This window comes from Spermophilus citellus, assembly GCF_964194105.1.
Source record: "Spermophilus citellus genome assembly, contig: SCAFFOLD_351, whole genome shotgun sequence".
NCBI lineage: Eukaryota > Metazoa > Chordata > Mammalia > Rodentia > Sciuridae > Spermophilus > Spermophilus citellus.
In genome coordinates, this window is record NW_027673084.1 from 151,033 (window position 1) to 174,043 (window position 23,011).

General features: G+C 34.6%; 2 protein-coding genes across 2 annotated transcripts in view; both read left to right on the forward strand.

The window, feature by feature from the left end:
- Positions 1-10,901: 10,901 nt before the first annotated feature.
- On the forward strand, positions 10,902-13,806 carry LOC308640127 (myosin-8-like; the record flags this gene model as incomplete). Its single annotated transcript, XM_081312148.1, has 4 exons — positions 10,902-10,945; positions 12,224-12,459; positions 13,308-13,451; positions 13,642-13,806. Exons 2-4 carry the CDS (start codon positions 12,250-12,252, stop codon positions 13,804-13,806), a joined length of 519 nt encoding a protein of 172 aa, XP_081168274.1. The 5' UTR covers positions 10,902-10,945; positions 12,224-12,249.
- Positions 13,807-14,275: 469 nt separating this feature from the next.
- LOC308640130 (myosin-13-like) overlaps positions 14,276-23,011 on the forward strand; it is a 67,131-nt gene continuing 58,395 nt past the window's right edge. The window contains 4 exon segments of the mRNA XM_081312151.1: positions 14,276-14,296; positions 15,996-16,046; positions 19,675-19,755; positions 22,234-22,449. Coding sequence (XP_081168277.1) covers positions 22,246-22,449 — 204 coding nt within the window. The 5' untranslated portion in view covers positions 14,276-14,296; positions 15,996-16,046; positions 19,675-19,755; positions 22,234-22,245.

Consider the following 23,011-nt stretch of genomic DNA (forward strand, 5'->3'; position numbering starts at 1 on the left):
TGAGATTCAGCAGAAGAGAATCTGGACTTAACCTCTACCTGGAAGTAACAAGGTAGAACTACCCTCCTTCTCTTTCCAGGGCAGTGTTACAAAAATAAGATCCGAAGCCCAAGTACATGATGCAAAAATTATTCAGGTTTCAATTCGAGTCATTTATCATATTAAAAAAATATTACACTGAATGAAGAACAGATAATTTATATCCACAAAAAATCACAGGTGACTATGTAATTTAAATAGTCTAACATAAATTCATATTTCTCTTTCTTACTTTATTTCAAAGCAATTGTATAAAATAACATACATAATATATTATTGGACCTATAACTTAAGTAATGTCAAACGTGTAATATATTTACACACAAGAGGTATATGGGAACAGAGTTGTATTGGGCTAAGAAAATGACCACAGATAAGAAAATAAGTTTAATACTGTAGTCTTGGGTTTGTAACATTAAGAGATATACTATATATAAAAATTAAATGTGAATATCTTAACAAAATTTGGCAAATCAAATCCAAAAATATCTAACAATATATGAAAACAACAATGATGACAATTTAATAATAATAAATCATGACCAAATGGATTTATCATAGGAATGCAAGGTAGATTTAATATTCAAAAATCAAGTAACTCATCATAGAATAGAAGATATCATATGATCACCTCAACAGATGCAGTAAAGCACATTACAATATCAAACACTGATAATAAAAAATAAATAAAAACTCAGCAAATTATCAATAAAAGAGAATTTTCTCAACCTGATAAGAGTCATATACCAAAAAAAGCAGAAACAAAATACCTGCTTAATGCTGAACTATTAAACACTTTCTACTTTAAATCAGGACTAAAACAAGGATGTCCACTTTCCCCACTTCTAACTGCACTAGAGGTCCTAGCTAATGCAATAAGTCAAGAAAATAAAATAAAAGGTATAAAGATTGAAAAAAATAAGTATTACTATCTTTATTTGCAGAGGACAAAATATATATATATATATATATATATATATATATATATATATATATATATATATATATATAAACATTTAAACAAATCTATAACAAACTAAATTGAGCATGTCTAAAATTGCAAGGTCAATAAATTTTTAAAATTCTATTTGTATTGGCAAGTGGAAATGAAATTTTAAAATAAACACCATTTACATAAAAAAACCACAAAATTTTCTAAGATACTCTAAGAATAAACTTTAAAAAGTATAAAAAAATCTATTGCTGAAAGAAAATTAAGAAAAACAACTAAAAATCATTGCTGAAAGAAAATTAAGAAGATATATTAGACAGAAAAGTTGGAGAAGTAGGTAAGAAGAGAGAGAGAGAGAAAGAGGCAGAGACTGATACACTCTGCTCTTGGACTGGAAAATTCAATATTGTGAATCTGTCTGTTCTCCACAAACTGTTCTTTGGATTTAATGTATCCCACTCAAAATCCCATCAGATTTGATGGCATGGGGTTGGGGGAGTAGAAATGAAGATGTTATTAGAATGCACATGGGAATATTAAAAAATCTCAAGTAACCAAAACAATTTTGAAAATGTAGAAATTACTCAATAGACCTTAAAACTTAGTATAAACCTACAGTAAATAGGATAGTGTAGTATTGGTATAAGGGTAGAAAAATACATACAGTGTAACAGAATAGAGAGGAATATAGAGTTTGACAATAGATCCACTGTAAATATAGTCAAATGACTTTTTACTAATTTGCTGATGTAATTCAATGTGGCAAGAAAAGCTTTTGTAAAAATTATGCTGGGTCAATTAGATATCTATATGGAAAAATAACAGGTAATATATAATAATTAATCCAAAATGAATATAAATACTCAAATTACAAATTTCCAAGAAGCAAGCATGGGAGATAAACTTTGTGATCCTAGGTAAAAATTCTTAAACAGAACATAACAAGCACTAAATATGACATAAAAAATGATAAACTGGTCCCATTCAGAAAATAAAGTTTGGTCATTTCTCAAAAATTAAAAATAGCCACCTTTTTATCTAACGATTTCACTCCTTGTTATTTAGCCAAAAACATTAAGGTTTGTCCACCAAAAAATAAGAAAAATATCCATCAGCAAGAGAATAGATGAACAAAACGTAGTATATTCTCATAATGGAATATTATTCACCAATATAAAGAAATAAATAATAGATACATGCAAAAATACAGATGAATCTAAATAAACATTCATCTTTGGCATGAGTCACATGTAAGTCAACTTGTTTTCCTTTGGTTGAAGAAAAGATAATTACAGAATTTCATAACAGAAAAAGTAGAGCTGTCTTAAGTGGTTGTAATTCATGTACTTTTACTCACTGGAGAGAGAAAATAGAGGAACTCTTATGGCAGAGAGAATCTTAGGAATTGAAAGCTAATTTCTGGTAGTGACTCTTAGAGCAGAAGGATCATTAGAAATCGTAACTTAATGCTTCCCTGGACTTAGTTGTAAGGGGATACTAGCAAGTAGAACAAGGACAAGGGATATATGCCAGACCTTGGAAGAGTCTTTAAACTTAAAAGAAATGAACTGTCACACAAGAGTTGTGTAAGAAATATCTGTATGATGGTGAAGGGTTAGAATATAACGATACTTCAGCATTAGCAAATATACCTTGCAGTTTAGTTTTCTTACATACTACTCACTAAAACTCCTTACTTCATTGTTTAATGCTATTTAAAATAAGCATTTCAGTATTACATCTCAAAGAGAACCAGTGGAAAATGCCTTACACCGATCCAAATCTCAGATTAAAGTGAGTGCCAAGTTCCAACCACTAACCACATCATCAGATCACCATCACTTAACAGGTGGTCATCTAATTAAACTACAAAGTAACTGAATGGACATTTAAGCTGTTTCCAAAATTTTGCTATTAGAAGAAATGCTAATTTCACAATCTTGAACATACCTTTCTAATTTATGTATTTCTGTAGGAAAGAGGGTGAGAAATGAAATCATGAAATTTTTAATTTCAAAGCTACAACAAATTGCCCTGGAAATTTTACACACTTCCTCATAGTGTATTTATTTCCCCACACTACTGCCATTTGCTATCAACAAAAACTTTTCTTTTTCTTTTTTGTGAACCTCATGGGCAAAAGGCACTAGCTCTGTTATTTGATCTTATACTTCTTGAGGCTGAATATGTTTTCAAGTTTATGGCCATTTATATTCTTATAAATCTTTTTTATTTTTTTCTATTTGCACATATCTCTTTTTTGACTTACTTCTGAATATAACTTCTTTGTGATATATGTTGCTAGTAGTTTTTTTCCCAGCCTGCCACTTATCTTTTGATTTGTTTATGAAGTGTTTTTTAACTCATTGAGAAATATTAAATCTTGATGTACTCGATCTTATGAACGTTTGCTCTTTTCGCCACATTAAAGACCTCTCCTACCCATAGGACATAGACATACTCTCTCATATATTCTTCAGTTACTTTTATAGTTTAGTTTTGTTTTCATGGATAAAACTTGAGTTCATCTAGAACTTACTTTTATCAATGGCTTCAGGCAAAAAAGTAATTGAATTTTTCTTTCAAATGGTTATGTCTCAACCCAGTTCATTGAATTGCTGTCCTTTTACTAATAATATGAAATGTCATCTTTACAGTGTATTACCTTATTATACACACAAAGTCCATTTCTGGACTGTGTTATATTCTACCTGTCTTCATACTAATTTTACACTGTTTAAATTTCATATTTTAAAATGTGTTTTGATGTGGCAAAAGCTTTTTATTTCTGGAAATTTGCTCTGTTTTACTAGGAATTCTACTGTTGCAATTCTCCACCCAGGGAAATAGCTCTATCCTTTGTTTGTTACTTCCAAGTCAATTCCCTTCCATGACAAACATTAGCTGCAATCATAGGAAATTCCATTTATTTCTAATTATCTTACTGTATAAACAATTTAACTAGATCCTTAATACAAAAAGTTATTTTCATTTCACCAACAGCAAAGGCAGTCAAGTCTCCAACGTTATCTCTTGATTCCTCTCCTTCCTTTTCCAAAAGCTATTGGCTTAGTTCCGGTTTGATTCTTTCCTAAAATAGCTTGACAACTGCTTAAGGAGGTTCTGCATCTCTGTTTCACTCCTCCAATCCATCTTTCATGCTGCTATCATGATTGTGTTTAAAACAAATCTTAAGGTCAGTTCTAGCAATTTATATTCCATGCAGGCTTGATTATGCTAACATGAACCTATTTTGTAGGATTATAATGCACTAATAAAAACATTTTTAAAAACTTCTTTAGTTGTTGATGGACCTTTATTTTATTTATTTATATGTGGTGCTGAGAATCGAACCCTGTGTCTCACACATGTGAGGCAAGCACTCTACCACTGAGCCACAACCCCAGCCCAATAAAAACATTTTTAAGAAAGTTAGATGCAATAAAATAATTCAGAAAGACTGAAAACTATGGTAGGGGAAAAGATAATTCATATATATGCTACCCAAAAGTAAAAGCAAATATAGCATTGACATTAGATGAAATAGAATTCAAGGCAAAAATGGTACTAAAAGAAGTAGGGTAGTTCATATTGTATTTTTAGAAGATATGACTCACCAGAAAGATATAATGGTCACAGATTTTTATGGGGTTAGCAATTATCTTTTCATTTATACAAACCTAGTAAATCTGTTTGTATAAATCAAAAATTTAAAGAATTCAAGTGTGGCACTTGTACATAGTGGACTACTACTCAGAAAAGAAAGAATAAAGGAAGGAAGAAAGGAAGGAAGGAGGGAGGAAAGGAAAAAAGGAAGAAAAGGATAAATGACTGATACATACAACAACAACATGGATGAAAACTTAAAAACATGTTAAGGTAAAGAAGTCAGACACAAAAGGCAGCACATCAGCAGAATTCTATTTATGTGAAGTTTCTAGAAGAGACAAAAAACTATGGAGTCAAAAAGATCAGGGGTTTGGGGTTGAAGTGGGAACTGATTGGGGAAAAAAAAGCACAAGGGAACTTTTTGGGTAGATCAAAGTGTTCTAAAATTGGGTTGTGAAGAAGGTTATACAACTATATAAAATGTGCTAAAACTCCACTGTATTCTTGAAATGGATAACTTTTTCCCTTTATTTGTTTGTTTATTTCAGTACCAGGCAATTAGATCACAGATGCTCTATCTCTGAGCTACATTCCCAGTCTTTTTTTTTTTTTGTACCAGGAATTTAACTCAGGGGCACTGCACCACTGAGCCACATTCTCAGCCCTATTTTAGAGACAGGGTCTCACTGAGTTGCTTAGCACCTCACTTTTACTGAGGCTGGCTTTGAACTAGCAACCTTCCTGCCTCAGCCTCCCAAGCCACTGAGATTACAGGCATGTGCCACCGTGCCTGCCTCCCCAACCCCAGTCTTTTTTTTATTTTTTTTATTTTTACACAGGGTCTTGCTAAATTGGCCAGCCTGGTCTTAAACTTGTGATCTTCCTGCTTTGGACTCCCAAGTCACTGAGTTTATGGGCATGCACTACTACACCCAACTCCCTTGGATGACTTTTAAGGTATGTAAAATTCCATCTAAATAAAGTTATTAAGAAAAGAAAAAGGAACTTACCCATACACAAAGCCATGAAAGAAATCTCCACTAATTTGCAAACAAAATATCATGCATGTGACAATTATCATGTAAAAGATAAATGTAATTAAATTAAATTTAAAACCATAGCTGGACATGTGGCACATGCCTGTAATCCCAGTGGGAGGATAAGGCAGGAGTATTTCAAGTTCAAAGCCAGCCTTAGCAATTTATCGAGACCCTAATCAATTTAGTGAAACCCTATCTCAAAATGAAAAAGGGCTGAGGGTATGGCTCAGTGGTTAAGTGCCCCTGTGTTCAATCCCTGGTACAAAAAAAAAAAAAAAAAAAAAAAAAAAAAAAAAAAAAAAAAAAAAAAAACTATAGAAAACAAACTAAGAAAACTGAAAAATTGTTCTATAGTAGAATGAATTAATAAATGATTATATTGTCATATAATATAGTACTGAACATCAATGAAAATATAGTTACAAGAAACTTCATGGGAAAATCCTCACACCAATAATTTGGGTCAGAAGAAGAGAGATACGAAAGAATAAATAAAGATGTATTCAGGACTGGGGTTGTGGCTCAGTGGTAGAGTGATTGCCTCTCATGTGTGAGGCACTGGGTTAGATTCTCAGCATCTCATATAAATAAATGAATAAAATTAAGGTCCATCAACAACTAAAAAAATACTAAACAAAAAATATGTATTCATATGAAGCTCAAAAACAGGCAAAACGAAATAACATTACTTAGGGATACATATTTAAATATTAAAATTATAAAAAAGTAGACAAATTATTATGATTTCTAATTATCTTTGGAGGGAAGGGAAATCAGAATTATAATAAAAAGGATTACAAGAGGTTTGTATGATGCTGATAATGTTCTTACCCAGATAATATCACACACAAACACAAACACAAGAACTAAATCCCTCATTCCTAGTGGGCTTACTAGGATATAAACTGTACCCCCCAACCCCCCACCTACCCACTACAAAGATTTTTAACAGATATCCCTCCCAACATCCAATTTTATACATATGGAAGTTTAACATTCAAACGTGATTTAAATAATTCTAGGATTAAAATGAAAATCAAAATTTTGAATTAATTATTAAGAAAGAAAGCCCAATAAAATAGAATAAAGGAAATATTTAAATTAAAAGCAGAAAATAATAAGTTAGAAAACAAAGTTATTCAATAATGGTAAATTAAAAAGACAACACTTTGGCACATATGGGAAGCTGAGGTAGGAGGGTTGCAAGATCAAAGCCAGCCTCAAAAACTTAGTGAGGCCCTAAGCAACTTAGGGACCCTGTCTCAAAATAAAAAATATAAAAGGGCTAGGATGTGGCTCAGTGGTTAAGTACCCCTGGGTCCAACCTCTGGTGCAAAATAAAATAAAATTAAAATAACAAATTAAACAATAAAAAGAATAAAAAATACTAAGATGACTACAAGGATTTTTTAATTGTTATTATAAAAAGGTGCACAAGGGCTGGGGCTGGGGCTCAGTGATAAAGCACTTGCCTCGCACCTGTGAGACCCTGGGTTCGATCCTCAGCACCACATAAAGTAAATAAATAAAAATAAAGATATTGTGTGCATCTACAACTAAAGCATAAAACATCTAAAAGTTCACATGAAATGAATAATTTTCCAGGAAAGTATGTTATAAGTTATCCAAATGAGCCAAGAAAGAAGTAGAAACTCTAAAACAAAAGATTTATGCTTCAAAAAGCTTACAGGCCAATATAGTTTCACAAAAAAAACTCTATCAAATCTTTCAGGAACAGACAATTCACACTCCAAATATACTAAATGGGAAACCACTTTATTTACCTTTACAAGACTAACATGATGCTGATATAAAAACCCAAAAATGATAGCACAGGAAAAGAAAACTTTGACTTTGTCATATATGAACTCAGGAAGAAAAATCCCAATAAAAATTGGTTGACTGAAAAGAACAGGGAATTTCTATCATATCAATAGGTTTATTTCATGAGTTCCAAGATAGCAAAGGTGAGAAAACTCTACCATACACTTCACTACAATAACAGGTTAGCAATAAAAACCAATAACCTCAAAAGATAAAGAAAAACTGATAAAATCAATGTATTTTTTTTAGATGTGATTCACTGTCATAAAATTCACTATTTAAATTATAAAATTAAGTGATTTTTAGTAGATTCACAAAGTTATTCAATTATTACAGAAATTCCAGAATACTTTAAAAATCATCCTAAAAAGAAATTCCATGTCCATTTTTAGTCACTCCCCATCACTCCCCACCCTCTGGCAATCACTTGTCCACTTTCTGTCTCTATGTGTTTGCCTATTTGGGACATTTTATATACATAGAAACAAGAGAGATGGATCTTTTGATTTGAGCACTTTGTATCTGGCTTCTTTCACTTGGCATTATATCTTTGGGGTTAATCCATTTTATATTATCTACCAGCATTTCATCCCTTCTTATGGCTGAATAATGTTCCACTGTATAAAACAGATTTTATCTATCTGTCAAATGATGAATATAAAATTGTTTTCCACTTTTTGACTATTATGATAATGTTTCTAAGAACTTCGTGTACAAGTTTTTGTATAAACATGTTTTTTATTCTTGTGAGCATATACCTAAAAATAGTACTATTTAACTCACTTTCATGAGCAAAATTACCATAAAACTAGATATAAAGTATACAGAAAATATCACACATAATGAAACATTTCATATAATCCACTATGTACATCAAAATATCACATTATTTCCCTTATAAAACGGCACAAGTAGTATGTCAATCAAAAATAAAATAAATTTTTAAAGGACAAAACCTGATAAGGATGTCTTATCTTATATAAAATAGATAAATGAATACCACAGAATCAGTAGTATAGTAATACTATATTACTACATTAATATGTTAGTAACATGTTCATACTAATCTACATTTTCCTAAATTCCACAAATAAATAAAAGAAGAAAAAAATAACACATAAGTTAGAAGAAAAAAAAACAAAATTGTGATTATCTATATATAATATTTTGAAATTTCAAGAGAATCAAATAAATTACTACAAGTGACAAAAGAGTTTCGTAAGGGGACCATATAAGATGACACAGAAAAATCAGTAACTTTCTGAAATGTCATGTATCTTGTTAGGGATTGTTTGTGTGTGACAGAAAATCTGAATAAACAGTGTCTAAAAACAAATTAATGGAAGCCAGGCACAGTGATGCACACCAGTAACTCTGGCAACTTGGAAAGCTGAGGCAGAGGAACAGAAGTTGGAGGCCGACCTGAGAAACTAAGTGAGACCCTGTCTCAAAAGTAAAAAAAGCCTGCAGATGTAGCTTATGATAAGTGTGCCTCTGGGTTCAATCTCAAGTACCAGAAAAAAAAATCATATTGTCAAGGAGGCTTTCCCTAACTCAAAGACTGCAGGTCATACATAAATTTTATATATTCTCAATCAACCTAATGATTTTAAGAAAATATTGATATTTTTAACCCAAGTGTGTATGTGATTGGTTTCTGGATTCCACATTTTGTACCATATTTCCGTGTCAATAGCACATGGGATTTGATGTCTAATAGGGCAAATTTTCTCTCATTATTCATCTACTTCAAAGTCATCCTGACAATTCCTACAGTCTACTATATGAGTTTTAAAATTAGTTTCTTAGAATATGTGGGAAATTCTATTGGGTTTCAATTTTGATTAATTTAGTAGGTTGATTTGATAAGAATAGATGCTTTTACAATAGTGAGTTTTTGGATCCATAAGTTTGATATATTTTTTGTTTATTTTAAATCTTCAATTTTTTTCTTCATTTCCCCCCCAGTTTTCTGAATATAGGGATTCTACACAGAATTTTTACAAGTAATATCAAAATAATACATACATAAATGTACAAAAAAGATCTGGAATATTACAAACCAAACTGATATTGGTGGCTACCTCTGAAGAGAAGTTCTGCATGAACTCCTATGAGCTCATGAAAGGAGAATTTTAGCCTAATGTATAAGGATTTAAGTTTTACACAATTAAAATGTAAGAGGTCCCACAACTGCCTATATTTATCAAAACTCGTAGAACTGCAATTATTCTGCATTCCATCAATTATGGGAGTTACATGAATCAACACATAGGTAAAAAAAAACTCATAGAACCACTCAACAAAATAAGTAAATTTTATTGAAAAGTTTAAAATTTTTAAATCTGTAAGCAATTATATAACTGTCACCTAAAATAGGTGAGTTAGGATGTACATAAATTATACCTCAATATTCATGACCTTAAAAGAGTTTAATTAAAAAAGAACAACCATAACTTGTTTAAAGAATAAAGACAAAATTACATTAGTGGTATGAAAATTCCCTATGATATATTAATTTTTAAAGCAGATACAAGATATGCATACTATGTATGTGTATACAATAAGATCTCACTATTAAATCTGAATCATATCTCTCCATACTGGGATTATGAACTTTTTTTTCCTCTTACCTGTATTTTTTTTCCTATTGTGGACACATTAATTTCTAATAATAATTTTCTTCAGTGTTAGCTGGTTGGGCACTGGCTTAACTGTGGAGACTCAGCAAAGAATCTCCTCTCAGTTTGGCTTTCCTGCCTGAGCCCAAACTCCAAGGGTGAGCCTTGGCAATGGCCCAAGGGAATGCAGGGGGCTTCCCGTGAGAACAAATGAAAAACACTGAAGGCCCTGACAACAGTGTGCCTCTGGTATCTGATCATTTGGTTACAGGCATGCATGAAAGAGTTTGCCAAACTGAATATAGCTCTTAAGAACTGACTTTGAGGTCTCATAAGGCACTGTCAAATATTTCCTTCTCAACACACTAGAAAGCATTCTCTGCCACCAGATTGGTCCCTGTCAAATTATTTATAGGCAATTGATTCACATACTCAAAATGGTATGAATACTTCTAATTATATCCAAACATGCCAAATGTCACTACAAACTATGCTGAGGGTTCATGTTGCCAAATGTGTTGCCTTAACAAAGAGGAGGTAGTTGCAGCATCAGCACAGTAGTTCCTATATAAACAGGATTGGCCCTTGAGCCTTATCTCCACCAAGAACTCAGAGGTAAGTGATGGGATCTTGGGAACCCAAGGACCCCTAAAAGAAGAAAGAACTGAGCCTGTGGCTATCTCTGAGCATAAAACTCTTCCTCCCAACTTTAATTTTTTTTTTCATAGAGCCAGGCTTTAGGACAGGGAAATTTTAATTCTGTAACTGTATTACTGAAATTGTAGAGTCACTAATTAGAAACTTCTTGTTTTATAGTGTGGGACACTTCTGACCCTGCATTTTCTTCTGGAATTCCAGAGGTAAGGTTTGGATTGATTTAATCATTGGTGATAGAGAGGATTTATTTAGTCTAAGGAAACTTTGAACAATTCTTAATTATACACCAATTCCATGTTTTTACAGTTATAGAAATATAAATACTTGCAAGTGACTACTTCTAAATGCTGGAGAATCTTTTTTTTTCTTTCTTCAAAATGTCTTATCTTTAGAGATTACTATTCTCATTTGAGTTCCAGGGTTAAAAGACTGTTTAGGACAGAATGAGTTTTGACAGTGAGTTCTCAGTGGTTCTTAAAATCATCCAGGGCAATAGAGTATCCCACACCAATCTCCCTACTGCAAAGAACTGAACACTTAGACATTTTACAAACATTTTTTAAACACCCTAGAAAAATTCTTACCAAAAAAAAAAATGAACGCAAACATTGTTAAAACAATATTTTAGCTATTTTTGATTATTCATTGTTGTTGTTAGAAATATTATTGTTCTTTTAAAAAGTTGCAAGTCTTTAAAAGAAAAAGAACCTCATCGAATTTATATGGGAAGAGGGCCTCTATGATGAAGCTCTCATTTCTTATGGTTAGATCTGTAACTGACAGATGAAATCTCTCATGGCATAAGGAGAGTGTCAGAAGAGATTTAGGAATTAGAACAATGCTAAGTCTCTTGGTAACAAGCCAAATAATGAAAAAAATCCAGAGAACAAGGATTTATTTAGATTCTCTTAACAAACCACTAAGAGACATAACACCAAAAATCAACATAAAGAAGAGGTTAAAGTTAATTATTTGGATCATAAGAGAAAAAATGACTATCTGAAAGACAAAGATATTTTGGATAGCTTTGAAAAATATCCTTAATTTGCATAAGATAAACTTTCTTTCCCTACTATGTGATTGTCCTAGCATATGGCCGATGCAAACATTATGCAGAAGGAGAAATGAGGATTCAACAATGACAGATCCTACCCATCACTGGTTTTAGCTACAAAGATTGTTAAAGCTTAGAAATAAAAACATGTGAGGATTCCATTCTAACTCAATTGCAGGTACTCCACCTGATGATCAAGGTATATAATCTGGAAAGGAAACTTACAAACTGTACAAATGAAGTGTCAAATTACAGTCTCATTCCAAACTAGTCCTTTAGATTGTGTTAGAACACCAGTGAATGTCAAGATTGGAGGATTAGTCACAGCAGCAGCTAAACTCAACACTTTGTTCATTTCCCAGCCTAACTTACCTTTATGATTTCTGCTTTCCCTTTCTACCTGTCTTGTTTTTTTTCCCCTGCACAGAATCCTCTGCTACATAAACTGCAGCCATGAGCTCGGGTTCAGATGCCGAGATGGCTGTTTTTGGTGAAGCCGCTCCCTACCTTCGAAAATCAGAAAGAGAGCGAATTGAGGCCCAAAACAAGCCTTTTGATGCTAAAACATCTGTCTTTGTGACGGAGCCCAAGGAATCCTATGTAAAGAGTGTCATACAAAGCAAGGAAGGAGGGAAAGTAACTGTCAAGACTGAAAGTGGAGCAGTAAGTAAAAGCATAAGGAGAAAATAATCCCCATTTAATTTCTCTATCTCCTATTGCTGGAAATCTCCAAGCCTGTTGCTAATACAAACACACTTCTAGTTAGCGGGTAGACATCAGATTTGAAAGGCAAAAGAATTCATAGCAGTAACTGCATGTCTTCCTTTCCAACTTCATATAGGACTTTAACCCATTAATACAAACCATTTCTCTTCAATTCCCAACTTCCCAGTCTGAATCTCCCAATTAGGAAAGTAAAAAATAGCTTCTCTGACCACAAGAATTCTTCAGTTACTTATTTAGTTCAATAATGTATTAATATCTCCTTTACTTCAAAAAGAAAAAAAAAGCAGTTTTTTATAATGAATAGTAAGAAAAAGAATAAAAAGATATAAATTGATAGATAAATCTGGATAGGAAAAAGATAGTGGGAAGAAAGAAAATCTTTAAAAAAATGGATAGTGCCACAATGAACATGCATGCAGGTAATCTCTTTGATACACTGATTTCATTTCCTTTAGATATATATTCTGGAGTGAGATAGCAGGATCATGGGGTGATGAGCGGGTAGAAAAAGGGTGATTGGATTTGATCGATGCATGCTGTAATGTATGTATGAAAATATCACAGTGTATCCACTGATATGTACAATTAGTATATATTAATTTTTAAAATGGTAGTATCCTAACTTATCATAAGAAACATTTTCTTGGCATTAAACTCTAAATAAATATGTTTATATGCCTTTAAAGAATATAAAATAATATAACAAAAAGTATGTGTGATTAGTTTTATATCATAAACCCTATCCCCAACCATTAATTCTAACTCATCTCCTGCTTCCTTACCAGACTCTAACTGTCAGGGAAGATCAAGTCTTCCCCATGAACCCTCCGAAATATGACAAAATTGAGGACATGGCTATGATGACCCACCTAAATGAGCCCGGAGTACTGTATAACCTCAAAGAGCGCTATGCAGCCTGGATGATCTATGTAAGTGTCCTTCAACATCTCTTTTTAGTCCATTTATTTTTCTGAAAAAAAGAGACAGGAGCTGGGGATATAACTCAGTGATAGAGAACTTGTTTGGCATGTGCAAGGCCCTAGGTTGAACTTCCAGGACTACCAAAAAAAATAAAAATAAAAAAGCAAGATACATATTTTGAATTTTCTGATTTTCTAGACCTACTCAGGCCTCTTCTGTGTCACTGTCAATCCCTACAAGTGGCTGCCAGTGTATAACCCTGAGGTGGTGGCTGCCTACAGAGGCGAAAAGCGGCAGGAGGCCCCACCCCACATCTTCTCCATCTCTGACAACGCCTACCAGTTCATGCTGACTGGTGAGTAAGGCGTGTATAAATAGACTCTATGATGAACAAACAGACTGCATCCTATTCTTATTATAATAATGTATTCCAGCCACTTGGGACTTCACTGTTTTCAAAGAACTTTCACAGTCATTATGTCATATTTCTTCCCAGGTGAAACTCGCTGAATTCATTGTCCTGCCAAGCTAATACAGCTAGTAAATGGCAACCTATTTAATTCAAGTAGAAGACTTCTGTAAAAATAGTTATTACTGTCCAAATTTTTTTAAAACTTTCTGATTTGGGTACAAAAGAGTTTAAATAAAAATTTTTTAAAAGAATCTACATCCACAGTCATGGAGGAAAAGACTTCTCAGAGTGAGAGATCAGGGCTACGACGCATTTACATCTAACAAGTAAATGGTGATCCCCCAAATATAGCCAAGTTGGAGTGCTGGGCTGGCAGATTTGGGAGTGTAAAGAGAGCTGGGGGCCACACTCCTGAAATTGCTCCGACTGCAGCATCTAAAGGTAAGTACGCACAAATGTCCACTTTTTTCCTCCATGTAGCAATGATTAACCTGATCAGATTACCAGTGAAGAAGGGAAGGTGACACAGAGCACTTAAAATGTAAGGTCCCTTGTTAAGGGCAATGTCAGAGATAATATGGCAAGGCAAGACACCTGTCTCTTCAAGATTTTACAAGGGGCAAAAAGACAAGTATAAAAGCAATTATGACTAAAAAAAAAAAATCCACGCTTCCGAACAAAACTGAATATAATGCTTAATCCACCCCCCATTCTCAAAGTTAATTTGCTATTCAATTAGCAAATTAACATATTAACTCATCTCCTCTGTGATTGCCTTGAATATTTTTATGATTACTTAAATCTCTGATTGCAGGAAGACATCATCTCATCGAATTATTCCACATTTTATCCATGATAGGATGCATCATCATTTGGTTGTTATTGACAGGTTTGCAGGCTGGTCCGGTATGACGTACCTTCAGGACTTTGAACTAGATCATATCTGACAGCACAGTAACATCCGTCACAATGACTCCAGCTTTCAAAGTCTTGTGATGCTTTGATTTCAGGCCACCATTACATTGGAGAACTTTCTGTCATAGACTCAAAAAGGCTGAAAGGAATTTTGAAGATTTTCTGGTCTGTTTGATTTTACAGAAGGAAAGGAAAACTTAAATCATAGCAGGTACTTAACAGAATTGTTATTAGAAACCTATGGCTTTGCCTCCAAGTCTTACCCTTTTAGAACTAAGGATTCAGAATATAATATGCAACAATTTTTTTGAGAAATTTGTGTGCTTATTAGGATATAGCTGGAGTTTATTAAGACTTGTGAAAAGAGAAGGGAGAAGGCAAACAAAATAGCAAAGCAAATGTGGTTGAAAGGATTTCATGAAGTGTATCCCTACCTCCATAAAAGTATTTAATGATAAATGGAAAGTTTGCTTAAATTAAAATTTATACCCCAAAATTTCAAACTCAGCTCCATGAATTAGTCACATAATTTCTAAACTTCTAGAGATGAGATTCCTTAGTATTGATGAGTTTTCAGCTACCCATCTTCATCTGCTCCAGGGGAATTTAGGGCATGTAAGAGGACCTTTCTTAGAACTCGTAAAGAAATCTTTGCCCACAATTCACAATTTTTCTCCTACTGGCAAAAGAATTTGACAGCTGCTCTATAGTGTCCAAGTTACACTCTAGATCATTCCCCCTTTCTCCTTTCTTTGTCTTTGATTCCAACCAGAGTCACCCCTTCAACAAGATGCAAGTCCTCTAAGCCTTAATTTTGACTCAACACTTCTTACTCTCCCTTGTTCAAAAATTTATTTCAGCATTTCTTTTAACCCTGACTAAATTTTGAATTCTTGTAGGACAGAAACAGGATTTCTTTCTTATCTGTTTCTTTTCTTACTTCCTTCCTAAGAGGCTGAATAGTTGTACATATGGAAGTTTCTAAAGAAAAAAAAAAGTGTTGTTATTAACCAATTATATCTAAAGAATGATAAGTTGATCAAAACTAAAAATGCAAAATGGAAACTTTCTTTTCATCTCACCACACCTACTGTGTGTCTATTCAAATCTAGTAAACCAGAACAAACACAATTTCTGGTAAACCAGAACAAACACAACTTACTTAAAGTCTTTGCAATTCACTCATTTTTTTTATTTGTTTTTGATTTCTTGAATCACCCCTAAGAAGACACTTCATTCCTGAAGGACACTCACCAACATTTTGGGAACCAAGAAGGTAAGATCTACTTTTGACTTAATCCTGAATGCAGAAAGGGAAAACAAACATTATTTTGCACATTCTCATTCTTGCCATACGCATAAGTAGTGGAAACCAATGAATTTGAGATCAATTACTAAAGTACTCTTAAAGACAAATTTTAAAAATGTGCAGGTTTTGCCAAAGGAAAAATAACTTCCCAAGAATTTGCTCACTACATTGAAATGTGTAAAATAGATTATAGAACTTTAATGAGCAGTCTCCAGATTAATACACTTAGTTGTTCATAGGATCAAGATCCAGTTCACACACTGCTAACTTGACTGTTTCTTAGGCAGAATTCGCACCCCTGAATTCATGCAGCCATACCTTTGCTTATAAGTAATGCTGAAAGAATAAAGAGGGATCATTCAAATTTATGCCCCATGTGGTAATCAAACTCCTTTTTCCAAAACTTTTGTGTCTATTCAAGGTAATTCTAAATGAATTAAAATCAAAGGAACCAAAGTGTAATTGATTCATGACCACATTGTTGCTGACCAGACAATGTCAGAAAATGGCTGAGAAATTTCCAATCGAGGAATGAAAACCAAGAGCCGTGTCGTGGTATCCTGAAAGCAAAGAGAGAGGGGAGCTCTCAGAGGTGGGGATGGAGATTAGGCAGGTGGGGGTGGTTATACCCGTTGGCAGGTTCTTGAAGATAGGAGAAGAGGAGGTGGTTGAAGGGGCACAGCTATGTAGTGTGGGAACAGGTCTTGCTCATGGAATGAAGAAGAGGCTAATTAAGGTTGTTTCTGAGAGTAAATTCAGGGGCCATCAGGAGTCATCTGGCAAGAGAGTGGGGCCAGATCTAAAAAGGTGAATTTCATTAGCCAGGAATAAATGGTTTTTGCCCTTGAGTCCCAACACAGTCGAATAAATATAGGGAGAAGATCTGACTTAGCAACCGCATGCACAGAGAGGATTGAGGGGCTTTGCTAGACAGTGAATGGTGAGTCAGCAGAGGGACATGGTTGCCAACAGGCAGTCACCACCTCAGCCATTACACCTAGGTCAAGAGAGGTGAGGGCACACTCTGATGGAGGAGGACATGTGGTTTGGATATCACACTTTAAGAGATTAGCAGTAGTAGATTCAGAGTAAAGTGACCAGGACAGTAAAGGAGATTCAGAAACACATCATGGAAGAAGCAGATGAAGATGGAAAATGGAGCAGGGCTTATTTAACACAGAGAAGATAAAGTCAAGAACACAGGACAACCATCAAGCAAATGAAGAGGTATCTTGTTGCAAGACTTGAGCTTGTCTTACTGTTACCAAGAGCTGGAATGAGAATGAATCATCCTGAAGTTATGGGAACACGATTTCCATTCAAAATGAGAAGAATCCTTAGCCTGTCAAAGTGGCTTAAAATAGAAATGACTTGTACCTGAAGATATTCAACGAGGCTGGATGACACCTGTGTAAGAATATTACTGAAGACTACTCAAGTCATTAGATAATACAATTAGTAGATACTGGGCTCTAAGTCATGGATAGAATAGATTTTTTTTTCTCTACCTGAAAATTAATCGTAACTTGAGGCCCACATGGAAAAGTTTACTTTTTCTAAGAAGACTAAAAACTATAATTTAATCATCAGTTATTGTAGTCTTTCACCAACTTCAGGATTAGCATCACAAATTTTGTAATATCCATTTAAAATCAGTACTATTAATTCACTTAATAATATATGTCTCTTCATTATTTTTTTTTAGTTTTTTTCTAACTTTCCCTGAATTTTTACTGTGAAAGTATTAACCAGATACATCAGAATCAGCTGAGAAATTTATAAGATATTCAAAATCTCAATCCAGACCTTCTAAAAATTCTCAGTTGGATTCATATGCACATTAAAGTCTCAGAAATATTGCTTTATATTACTGGTATAAATGAATGTGAAATACTCTCAAATGGGAAACATTTATTATCCTGTTTTATCGATTCTTATTTTCTTCACATTTTTTCATAAAATGTTACTTCTGAAATCGGGATGCCTATTACAATCTATGTAAGGAATAGTATGGTTTCAATTAGCTGTATTTTCTTTCTCTGTGTATCACACAATTGATGGCATCTTATATTTTGATATAATAAGGTAATGATAAGTTGTACAACATGGTGAAATATGGCTGTAATTTCAGCTACTGGGGAGGCTGAGGCAGGAGAATTATCAGTTCAATGCCAGCCAGGGCACTTTAGTAAGACCCCATCTCAAAATAAATTTGAAATATATATATATATAAAAAAGAAAGAAGAAGAAGGGTGGAAGCTGAGGATGTAGCTCAGTTGTAAAGTGTTTGCCTCACATGCATGAGGCCCTGGGTTTAATCTCCAGGACCAAAAAATTAATAAAGTTAAATAAATATATAATTACTAAATTAAGAAATATTTGCCCAAGATCATTTTGTGCACAACCAATGGGACTATGTCACGATCCCAGCCTTAGAAAAGCAAAGTAGTTTCAGAAAAGCAAAATAACAATTTAAACTAAATAACAATTTAAACAATTTTAAATCCAAACCTCACTCTGAGGCCCTTGTAAATAGATCTGATTCTCTGGTCCCCACTACAGAGATTCTGTTGCAGATGGTTTCTATGTGTATGATCTCTCGCCATCACTTTTGGGTATGTACTTAACATTAAGTCAAACTGAATAATAGAAGCCTGTAATTGTACATTCTGCCTAGATTCCCTAATGCAAGAATGCAGCCATTCTCAAAGTGTGGTCCGTGGATCCCTGGAGATCCCCCAAGAACCTTCCAGGAGATACAAGGTTAAAACAATTTCATAATAATACCCAGATGACTTTCTAAAATCTCTTTCACTATATGAAAGATGTAAAATCATGGATGTATAAAACTGCTTGCAGTTTTAAAGATCAAGGTCTGGCACCAAACTGCACTTATAGTTATGATATTCTTCACTGCCATATAGTTGAACTAAAAACATTTCTTTTCAACTAAAAAAGCCAGTTTCACTAAGAATTACTTAAATTTTTTTTAAGTAAGAATTGTTAATTTTATTTAATTTCAATTCTTATGTATACATCCTTTTAATATCTTTTGCAATGAAATGGAAAGTCCACTAGTGTTTTATGGTTATCTATGGGGAAAATACATATATAGTTTTATGAGTTGCAAGCTGAACTCGACATTGTACTCATGAAACACCGTTTTTACCTAGAAGACCAACAAGCAAAACTGTGGGTTATTCAAACTTAGAGATTTACTAGACATGCTCCCAAAAATAAATGAAGTGTGATTGATTTTTGGAGGAAAAACATGCATTTACTAGAAATAAACTTGAGCCTTTAAACAAAAAATAGAATATAAGAAACCATGTATCTGCCATCATTAGCTTGACAGCTTCCTAGTATTTAAGGATTTTTTCCAATGATATCACAGTGGCAACATTAATGATTGTGAGTTTTCAATAATGTGCAATGAAATGTTTCTACATATGGAAGTTCTGTATAACTCAGTGATCCACTATTTTCCAAATGGACACTATATAATGCTCATTTATAGGGGAAAAAATTAAAATACCAGATAGATCAATGCATTATAATGTACCAAAGAATAAAACATTTGTTGATATGTTTTCAGATTCCACAACTAGTCTTCAAGAAACTTTCACTTACGTGTTGACACAGTATCTAAGAAGAATATTCACAATTATTTGAAAAGGTGATTAAAATTTTCTTTTCTTTTACAAATAGTGTTGCTTTGCAAAACTGGACTTTTAAAATATTTATTTTAACTCCCCCAAAATATATGGCAATACCCTGTATACAGAAGCAGTCATAAGAACACATCTGTCTTCCATTAGCAGGCATAAAAGAGATTCACAAAATTAAAACCAAAACTACCCTTCTTGCTAATTGTTTTCTTTTTTTCTTTTGCTTTGAAAAATGCTGTCTTCAGAAAAATGTTAACTTATATTAAGATATAGGGGGGCTGGGGATGTGGCTCAAGCGGTAGCGCGCTCGCCTGGCATGCGTGCGGCCCGGGTTCGATCCTCAGCACCACATACAAAACAATGATGTTGTATCCGCTGATAACTAAAAAATAAATATTAAAATTCTCTCTCTCTTTCCTCTCTCACTCTCTCTTAAAAAAAAGATATGGGGACTTTATAGTAATTTCAAAAGAATTAATAATTTTTTTAATATTCTTGATTTTAATATCTCATATGGTACATATTGAGAGGTATGACTTATATATATAACAAAGTTCTTGGGTTCTCAGGAGTTTAATTTTAAGAGAGCTAAGGGGTCCTGAGACCACAAAACCTGAGAATGGCTGTCCTAATGAAACCCACTTAAGCCACAACACTAGGGGCTGCCTTCAGAGGAGTAAACCAGGAAAATGATGGATTCTTTTCCTTTCCATGTAATAACTGAGAAAATTTAAACTGTCTGACAGCTACAAGCCAGGGGCCCTCTTTGGAATTCTAGACTCCTAGCTATGAAATCTTAACCAGGAGTCCACAGAGAGTTCAGAACAGCCCCTGGCCAAAGTAAAACCAAATGCAACTTTTTTCCTCTATCCTGGGAATTGAACCCAGCAGCGCTCTACCACTGAGCCACATTCCCCACCCCATTTGAGACACTTCGGGAACCTTAAATTTGCAATCCTTCTGCCTCAGCCTCCCAAGTCTCTGAGATGACAGGCATGTGCCATTGTGACCAAATCCAAAACACAAGTTAATCTGGTTAAGGCCCAAAGCAAGGCAGGTACTTCTCTCTAGGCAACATAGAACTCCACAGAATCATAGGAAGAAAGGGTTTCCCTTTTTGTGGAGCTGGGGATGGAACTCAGGACCTCAAGCGTACCAGTCAAGTGCTCTACCACTGAGTCATATCCTCAGCCCAGAAGGGATATTTAAACCTTGACCAATGGAGAACAATATCCTAAAGGCTCAGATGGGGGAAAGATAACTATAATATGTTCAACTGTCTCACTTTTAAAAAGAGTATATAAAAGATTCCATTCAAAAAATGTTAAGTGCTTTTAAGAGGGATATGGGAAGGTGTGTGTGATAGTGTCATTTAATTTCATTTTATTTCAGTTACAGGAGAATAAATAGGAAGGAAAAGAAGAGTGAAAGGGAAGAAGGATGAGACATGGGGAAAACAAGTAGAGGAGTTGAGGGAAAACAGATCCAAAGAAGAAGTGAAAGAGGCAAACAGAGAGGACAAGAAGGAACCATAAAGTCACACAGCAGGCAGGAGCCTTAGACAGGGGCTAGACTGGCTTTATCATTTTAAGTGGCAAGAGACAGGAGCCCAGAGAAGTTAAATGGTCTGACCAAGGTCAATGCTGGGATTTGGGGATTGGGTTTTCTGATTTCTAAGCAGAGAATACACACAAAGAGAAGAGCCAGCAAAGGGGTGGGGGTGTTGATTATAGGAGAGAGTGACCTTGCTGTGGGTCCATGTGCTGTTACTGCATTACCTAAGCAAGCGTGAGAAGCCAGTATTCTGTCATTTACTTGTCACTGGACTATCTGCAAGTTCTACAGGGGATTCTCAGTTTCCAGCAACTGTTTCCAGATTCACTTAGGAACTGGGGAAGACCTCAAAGCCACAAACTCAAACGGGAGGCACAATTTAAGAAGATGCTTGAAGCCCCCTTTTATTGGGCTCACCAGAGTCGTCTTTCATTGGTACAGATGTGCACACCTGGGGCTGAATGAAGAGATGTTCCCAAAAGTGACACTCAGAAAAAAACAATCCTCACACATTTTTTGTTCCCTTTTGTTGTTGTTGTTGTTAGTACTGGGGATTGAATCCAGGGGGGCTCAGCCATTGAGCCACATCCCCAGCCCTATTTATATTTTATTTTTGAGACAAGGCCTCCGTAAGTCGCTTAGGACTGGCTAAATTGCTGAGGCTGGCTTTGAACTCACAATCCTCCTGCCTTCAGCCTCCTTAGTTGCGGTGATTACAGAAGTGCACACCCATGCCCAGCCTTAAATGTGCCTTTCACCTCATTCCTATTTGCCCACTGTAAGCCATAGACCTGGTTGTAGATCCCTCAGGACCTATCTCTTCCCAGAGCCTTTGAATCTGGCCCTCATGTTGAATAGAGATGACAGGTTGCCACCCTATAGATGCAGTGTTCTCCCAGGTATGAGACTCAGCAATCCCCTGGTCTTCCCAGCTCCCTGCAGTCATGAGCTCGGATGCTGAGATGGCCATTTTTGGAGAAGCAGCTCCCTACCTCCGGAAACCAGAGAAGGAGAGAATCGAGGCTCAAAATCGCCCATTTGATTCAAAGAAAGCCTGCTTTACAGTGGATGATAAGGAAATGTACGTGAAAGGCATGATCCAGAGCAGGGAAAATGATCAAGTCATCGTCAAGACCCTGGATGATCGGGTAAGTGCTGATCTCAAATGTCTTGGATAAGATGGGCGTCCTTGTTTTCCTTTGAAATGGAATATTAGAAATTGCATCTAAAGACAGATTGAAACTTACATCTCCCTGTTCTATAGTGAAGTTCTCACATCATACACCTTGCTCCTGTCTCTTTCCTTTGAGGGTTTGGGCTTTGAGGATTTTATGGTGTTTGCTTTGGAGAAAAGGGGAAGGTGCAGGTGAAAGACTTTGGACTACTTAAAGGCAAATTGATGCTATTGTTGCTGAACAGAAAACCAAATATAGCTTGTGGGCTGCACACAATCATTCTTAAGAGGAAGCCCAGGAGGCACTGGCTAGTTTAATATGGAGAATTGCAGCATGCCTTTCAATTCAGTACTTATTGGATACCTAGTAGGTTTCCATCAAAGTGTGGATCACTTTTCAAATATTTGCAAATCTTAGCACATTCCTTCCCCTAAACTTACCCATCTAGTGTAGGAATCAAGATGTATTTGGCAAGTGTGAGTCTCAACTCAAACTCGGACACATGAGACAGATTTTTCTCTTAGGTTTTTTTTCT